The 7,427-nt window shown below is 36.7% G+C and overlaps 1 protein-coding gene across 1 annotated transcript in view; it reads right to left on the bottom strand.

Annotated features, from left to right (window-relative positions):
* Positions 1 to 4,326: 4,326 nt before the first annotated feature.
* The window catches only part of LOC132174322 (E4 SUMO-protein ligase PIAL2-like), a 24,824-nt gene continuing 21,723 nt past the window's right edge, over positions 4,327 to 7,427 (bottom strand). The window contains exons 16-17 of the mRNA XM_059585996.1: positions 5,925 to 6,544; positions 4,327 to 4,470 (exon numbers count right to left, since the gene is read on the bottom strand). Coding sequence (XP_059441979.1) covers positions 4,327 to 4,470; positions 5,925 to 6,544 — 764 coding nt within the window. The remainder of the gene's footprint in view (positions 4,471 to 5,924; positions 6,545 to 7,427) is intronic.

Below are 7,427 nucleotides of genomic sequence, written 5' to 3'. Positions count from 1 at the left end.
ATAAAAAAAATTAAAAAAAAATTAAAAAAAAAAAACGTTTTCAAAGAGAAAAAACCAAAATGAAATGTATAAAATGTCAAAACATTCCAAAAAGGAAAACTTTCACTGTGTCGTTATATTTGTGCTTGGCTCATCACCAAAGAAAAATGACTGAATGTAGCTTTGAGCCTTGTACCAAGACTTAGGAATAGAATATTGGATGAGGGTGGGTAGGCCTCAGTAAGGTTTGACTTCGAACTTAACAAGCTATGAATTTATTTCATATGGTTAATAAAAAGTTTTTACGTGCTTTTATTGTCTATCTAGACCTAGTTGATATGAGTTGAGATCCAAATATCCTGCCTGGGCGTTCTATAGACATATCAATGTTGACTTGACACTTTTGGGGAGGCTGTACGTATAACATGCCATAACCAATTTTGTATCCCACGGTCAGCTTATGAAGTCATATGCCTATTTGGAGGCTCAAAACACCTCTTTGGAGACTTTATCCAACGCCTTTGGCGTTTTATCTTTGTTCAATAACTGCATTGTCTCCCCCTCTATTGCAAATCGTCCGATCACCAACTCCTCCATCTATCCCCAACCTCAAATTTGCCCCCTTCTTGAAATTTTTGGATTTGGTTTCCCCAAAATCAGATTTACTCATTTTAGGAAGCTACAACCTTGCATGCACCACTCCACCATGCCCCTAGGAGTCTCTGCCACCAAACGCTGCCAGCCCGGTTTCAAACGAACCACCACGTGCCGAAGCGTGTATCACACGCGCCTGCGAGTAGATCTTACTCACGGGTGCGTGTACTACAAGCGTCGGCATGTGCGCCTAGTTAAGCGGTGCGTGACACCTCTGTTCCTCCGCTCTGCCACCTCAACAACTGTCGTAGGTCTCGAGAAGACTTGTTTTATCTTTCGACAATCCTTGCCGATGCATGGTCATCACGCGCCGGTGAGCAGCTTACACATGCCGATCTTCATTCGTGTATCTATTGCCTCCCCTAGCCTCGCCTTTGACGGATGCTACTATTTTTAATTTTGTTTTGTTGTAGTTTGAGGGCTTTTCACCTTTCTTGGTGCTCTCTTGATCTAGTTACATATTGTTATGCGGTGTCACCTGGACTCTGTACTAGTTTTCCTTTTAATTAGCTTTGATTTGACCTTCATCAGGGTTCTCCATGCTGTTGAAGCTCTCTTTCACCACTATAGTTGTATATTTCTTGTGTAACCACCTTAATTAGTGACCAAGTTTCTTGGTCTTTATGCCAAGAAAATATAGGGTTACGTCATTTATTTAAGACATTCTCTATTAATTTTTGTTTACTCATACTGATAGGGTTGTTTTGGGGCTTATTGTTGGGTTGCTCAGCCCTTTGTTGTTTGTTGTAATCTCTTGTTTTATCTATATAAATAAATAAATAAAAAGACTATTAGTATTTTATAAGGGTTAAATACTAAATACCCCCTGGGGTTTCGTTGCTTTATTTTTTTTCTCATAGGGTTTGATTTTTATCACAGGAGGTCCCTATAGTTTTGATAATAGACCAAATTAGTCCTTCTATCAGCTGACGGTTAGTTGACTTAACGGAAATCTACGTGGCCCAATCAAATGTTGACACATGGCACCTACTTAAATTTTTTTTTTTTTTTTTTAAATTAAAAAAAATGTTTTTTTTTTTAAAAGAAAACAAAAAAAAAAAAAAAAAAAAAAAAAATTGAGGGCTTGCACCCAAAGGAGTGGTTAGGGTGGTTTCGGCCACCCCCTAGGCTCCATGGGGGTAGCCGAGCCACCCCTTTGGAGCCAAGGGGGTGGCTCGAGCCACCCCCCAAATGGCCAAGGGCCATTCCCAATTTTTTTTTTGATTTTTGATTTTTATTTTATTTTTATAAAAAAATACATTATTTTTTAATTTTAAAAAAAATTTAAGAATGTGCCATGTGTCAACATTTGATTGGCCCACGTGGATTTCCGTTAAGTCAACTAACGATCAACTAACAGAAGATTAATTTGGTCTATTATCAAAATCACATAAACCTTTTGTGATAAAAATCACACCTAAAGAAGAAAAATAAAGTAACAAAATCCCAAAGAGGATATTTAATATTTTACTCATTTTATAATTTTCTGAGTGCAGCTTTTGAATGTATACATCTGTAGAAAGAAAAGAAGGGAATCCTTCAAAAAAAAAAAGAAAAAGAAAAGAAGGGAATCTGTTTACCTTTTTATCCTGACAATAAAGAAGTACATTTTGTTTCTGGTATTTTTTGAGTCTCACATTTTAATAGGACTAAGTACATTTTGTTACTGGTATTAGTAATGCTAGCATACATGGCAGCTTATGTTGCTGGAATTGATGGAGTAGTCATTGATATGGCCTTTTGTTCTATAAGCATCTAGTAGAACCCTTTTTTGGGCTAAGTAGTAGAACCTAGCCAGTGCTTTTTTTTTTTTTTTTTTTTTTTTTTGGGGGGGGTGGAGGGTTTTCACCTCCCTAATTTTACTTATTGGCTAAGCTGTACTAATGAATTAAACCCATCTCACTAATTCAAAAATTTCTTCCAATTGAGCTAGGAATTTCTTCAGGAATTTCTTCTAATTAAGCATGTCTAGCATATTTTGTCACAATTTAACTAACTCCATTCAGTTCGCAGTCACAGAACTCCAAAGTTTGCGAATATTTATTTTATGTTTTTAAAAGAATGCAAGGATAGTTTACATTATAGCCGTGTCAGCATATAATTAGAAAAAAAATTAGTGGCTGATTTGATTCCATTATATGCTGAGACGTGTCAGTTAAAGTGTAAAAGAATTGTAAAAAAGTTTAGAGCAAACAGGAGTAGGAGCTTCTAACTCCAGGGAAGGCCTAGTTAACTAGTTACAATGTGTTGCACATGAATATGAATCTTGAATTTCCTATGAGGTTCGTTTTTCACTTTCAAAAAGGCAAATCAGAATTCACTTTTTTCCTTCCCTATTGATATTAGACTTGGATTAAATAAATTATTTGTCTAAAAAATATTAAAAGAAATTAGAGAAAATATTAAGGTTATCCACAAACCCAAAATATCAGTTCCACATCTTGGTACATGTTCCACAACTTTTATGGACTTGAAAATATAACTCAAGCTGTATTCTGTCAACTTTAAGCCAACTACAGTAACTTACAAACATAATCCAACCTAATTTACAACTTTCCCCCCTCTCCCGCTTTGAGCAGGAAAAAAAAAAAAAAAAGAAAAAAAAAAAAGACATATGTAGAATCCAAATAAAAAATAGAAAGAAAAAAAAAAAGAAAAAAAAGTGAAAAGGCTAATGTTGATGGACAGTCATTATTATCTTAGTTGACGCCTTCCATTAATAGTCCCATTTCTTCGACTCCATACCTTCAGGAGCGCTTAAAAGAAATCCACCAACATAAAAGAAAGGTTGCTTAAAATACCTCTTTCTTCCATTGTGCCTCCAACTTATCCCATTCTTTTTGAGCAATTTCCATTCTACATTCAAGATATGGCCAGTTGATACTTTCAGCTTTCACAAGCCGGATTTCAACTTTAGTTGACAATACTACATATCTACACTTCTCCGGTAGTATCTGTTTTTCCACACGCACAAAAAAAAAAAAAAAAAAAAAATCAGATTACAACTATTCATGCGTCTTTATGGGTTAAGCAACCAATCCTTACGGATCTTGTTTTGGAAAAGCACAAAAGGCATGTACATTTAACACCTCACTGACTTATAGATAGGCTGATGTTACTTACAAAAAATTTGTAGGAGAAAATGAAAAAATGAATTAGGTTTTCTTCGGTTAATTTGAATTAGATAATATCTATTTAGTTATATTCGATGGATATTTTTGTCTTTCTATTTTTTAATATGAGAAAAATACTACTCAAATATAGACAAAATATTGACACCAATCATGTCTATTTTGTATGTCTTATGGTTCTCAAACTCTTTAGGATTATTTTTTGGAAAAATAAAAAATGATTATTAGATTTTGATGTATTTAAAAGATAAATGTCAGAGGTCAATAAATTTTCTATATTTTGTCTATATTCTTCTACAAATTTAATAGATCAATCATTAGATTATAAGTTCACAAATCTAGTAGTTGAACAGTAAATAAGAAAAATATTGAGGTTTACTATTTCTCTTAAAAAAAAAAAAAAAAAAAAAAAACAATATCACGCGACGCCAGAGGCACACGGAATAACCCTCCGGTTAACTTCTTACGTTCCGTAAAGTCTTTCCGTCCAACTTATCTTTCGCTCGCTCGCTCACCTTGACTCACTGATTCAATGAAGTGCCGATCAGTTGCGTGCATATGGTCAGGCACGCCTCCGTCCCACAGAGTCACCGCCACCGCCGTGCTGAACCAGCCTCCGACTCTCTACACCGGCGGATCCGATGGCTCCATCGTCTGGTGGAGCCTCTCCTCCGCTGATCCCAACCCGGTACTCCAACTCGGTTATCTACAATTTTCCCATTGCTTTCGCTCATTACTTGTTTGTTAAAATATCTGAACTAAAACTGTTTGCCGAGTAGCACAGTAATCCTCTTACATGATTCAAATGGATTTATTTTGATTTGACATGCGCCTTCCTGAGAAAATGTATGAGAAAAAAAAGAGAAATACAATGCACGAGTTGTATGTCTTATGCTTTGCTTCTTTCGTTCTTAAAAAGTTACTCCTAAAATTCAATTCCAGTTCAATCAGGTTTGTTGAAAATTGCCTCAAATTCCTATTTTGAGAAAATTAGTTTTTTGGGTTCTTAATGTGGAAGGAATTCGAGACATTAGTAATTCGGTATTCATTGTCCAATAAGAGATAGGAATTGGAGAGGGGAATTATTTTTCTAGTGAGTCTATGGTAAGCATTGTTTCCAAAGATTTCCTTTGTCCCAAAGTGGTCCACTCATGTAGGGAGTAGCCTTGTAGCTTTTTGGAGATTGAAAGATAATCACATGAGTGAGTGAGGCTTAGGTGCTTTGGGGCTTTGGATTTGAGTGTTGTTTTCACTTGCTCAATCTTTTGTTAGAGCATTTTCCTCGATCGTCTCCGCATGCCGATGTGTGTTTTCAAGCTGAAACATGAAATTTTGGTGTTATGTGTGATTGGCTTATTTTCTTTCTTTATTTGTTTGCAATCCAAAACCTCAATTTTTACCAGAAGATTCACATTAGACTAGCGTTTTCTTTTATTTTCTACCTTTTATTTTTAAATTAGTATATTAAGATAGATTTTATGGGGTCTAAGGCTTGGAAGTATAGTTTCAATCTTTATATTGTCCTATATTTTTTTGGTAACCAAATTTAGCCTCAATTAATAACTCTCAGCATATTTTTGTTGTACGCCAGTCTAGTGCTATTCTTTATTTGACTCATTTTTTTTTTTTTGATAAGTAATAAGAATGTTTTATTAAAAAGTGTAAGGCGCCCCAAAGGTACATTGGATATATACAAGAGGAACACTGATGCAGCGTGACTTAGTGGGCTGCAGCGAATAACAACATTAAGCAGTGGATAAATACTTCTAGATCTTGAGACTATCAAGGGATCTAAGAAATCTTCTTAAAAACAATAGATTCTATCTAAGGTTTAAGGAAAATACAAAAGAAACTCAACTCTGAGTAATTCTTATTAAAAAAACTCAATAATAATCCAAATCTGAATTGTTAAAGGCTATAAGCATATATTTATAGCCCAAGACTTCTAGTCCTAAGATAACAATGAAATAAAGTTAATTTAGAAGTCTACGAAAGACAACTAAACCAAATAAAAGACTAACAAAGAAACCTAATTCAAATAAAGACTGAAAGATAAGATAGAATAAACAACTAACAAAGAAAACCTAATAAAAGACTAAAATATAAGATAAGCCTTGAATTCCAATCTACATCATCCACCCGAGGTTGGAGAGCATTCGCCCTCGAATTCGGACTGTCTTTTCCACGGTCTTTCGGGTGCCCTGTCAACTCGTTCCATTCTCCGTTCCTCAAGATCAAGACATGGCAACACCCCAAAATAAGCGTGACGTTCTTTCTCTTCGAAATATCTTGATGGTTGCTGCAAAGGGCCCACACACCACTTGGCAATTCTTCGAATTTGCCGTACTTCTCCCTTCCACGTGCCATGAAAGTACTCAAGAATGGGTTAGCCATTGTTTCCCTCATGAACATATAATTGTCATCATCCGTATAAAACTCATCACAATCATTGTTATGAGAATCGGATAAGATATCGTCTACACCAAGAAAATCAACATAACCTAATTCTTCATCACTAAAATTAGGTAATGCACCTAGAAGATCTTCTTCAACCTCTTCATAATCGGCGATGCCATCCTCTACATAATTGGTGATGACATCCGTGGGACCTTCCTCTACCAATTGGCCATCTTCTTTTGGATAGAGACCGCCAAACATGGGAAAAACCCCATCTTTTTCGTGCTCCTCCGTGGGTCTTTCTTCTTCCCATGAGTCATCTTCTTCGGGCTCCTCATCATAGGTTGGTGGTGAGTCCCAATCCCCAAATCCTTGCGAAGGATCTTCAACATCTTCATGTCTGAATTCTTCATCAATGAATTCGGATTCCTGAAACTCTTCATCCACAAATTCCCTTTCCTCCACAGAATATGGATTCGGTTTATGGATTTGTGGTTGGCAAGTAGGGGTCCAATTGGCATGTCGTTGACTCTTCATCTCACTCCATGTTTCCTTAAATACCTATTTTTTGTATGAATTTTCTATTTTCTTTGTCACAGCCATAGACCCTTGTCTCCAATTTTGTGACTTTTGACCCATGGTATAACTATGGGGCAAGAAAGCGACGCGCATGTATTTTTTTTTTTTTTTTGATAAGTAATGTTTATATATCAAAAGCGCAGAGGGGCGCAACCCTAGTACACAGGGGGTATAGGGCGACGCACATGTATTTCAATAGTTTCTCCCAACTATTGATCTTCAATTTGCCTTCCCGCTTCCTAGTTCTCTTCAGTTGTTGCCACCACGCACCAACTCTTCCCTGGAATGTATGTACCATCAAAGAGACTTGTTGTTCATCGGGCACCCCGTTGAATTCAAAAACCTCTTCAACAGCCAACACCCAATCCAGAAATTCGTCAGGTTCTAGATCCTCGTCGAATTTCGGAATTTTGAGTTCGAATCTACTTACCCGCCGATTGGCATGAGCTTGCGCAAGGTGTTGACGTCCGTGCGTTCTGCGCTCCGCAAACGGGCTTCTAGATCTGTTCACATGTTGACCATACAAGTTGGATAATTGGGTAGTGAGGTCTTCAATTTAATCCCTCATAGCCCTGAATTGATCCTCCGTGTGTTGCCAAGGTTCAGCGATAGATTTGCCTTCCGCCTCCGCGGATCGTAGTCTTGGTTGGCGACGACGAATGCTCGGACCATCCATGTCGGCCAAGT

This window comes from Corylus avellana, chromosome ca3, assembly GCF_901000735.1.
Source record: "Corylus avellana chromosome ca3, CavTom2PMs-1.0".
NCBI classification, from domain to species: Eukaryota; Viridiplantae; Streptophyta; class Magnoliopsida; order Fagales; family Betulaceae; genus Corylus; species Corylus avellana.
The sequence above is the reverse complement of the archived record's forward strand: the minus strand, read 5'-3'. Positions and strand labels throughout refer to the sequence as shown.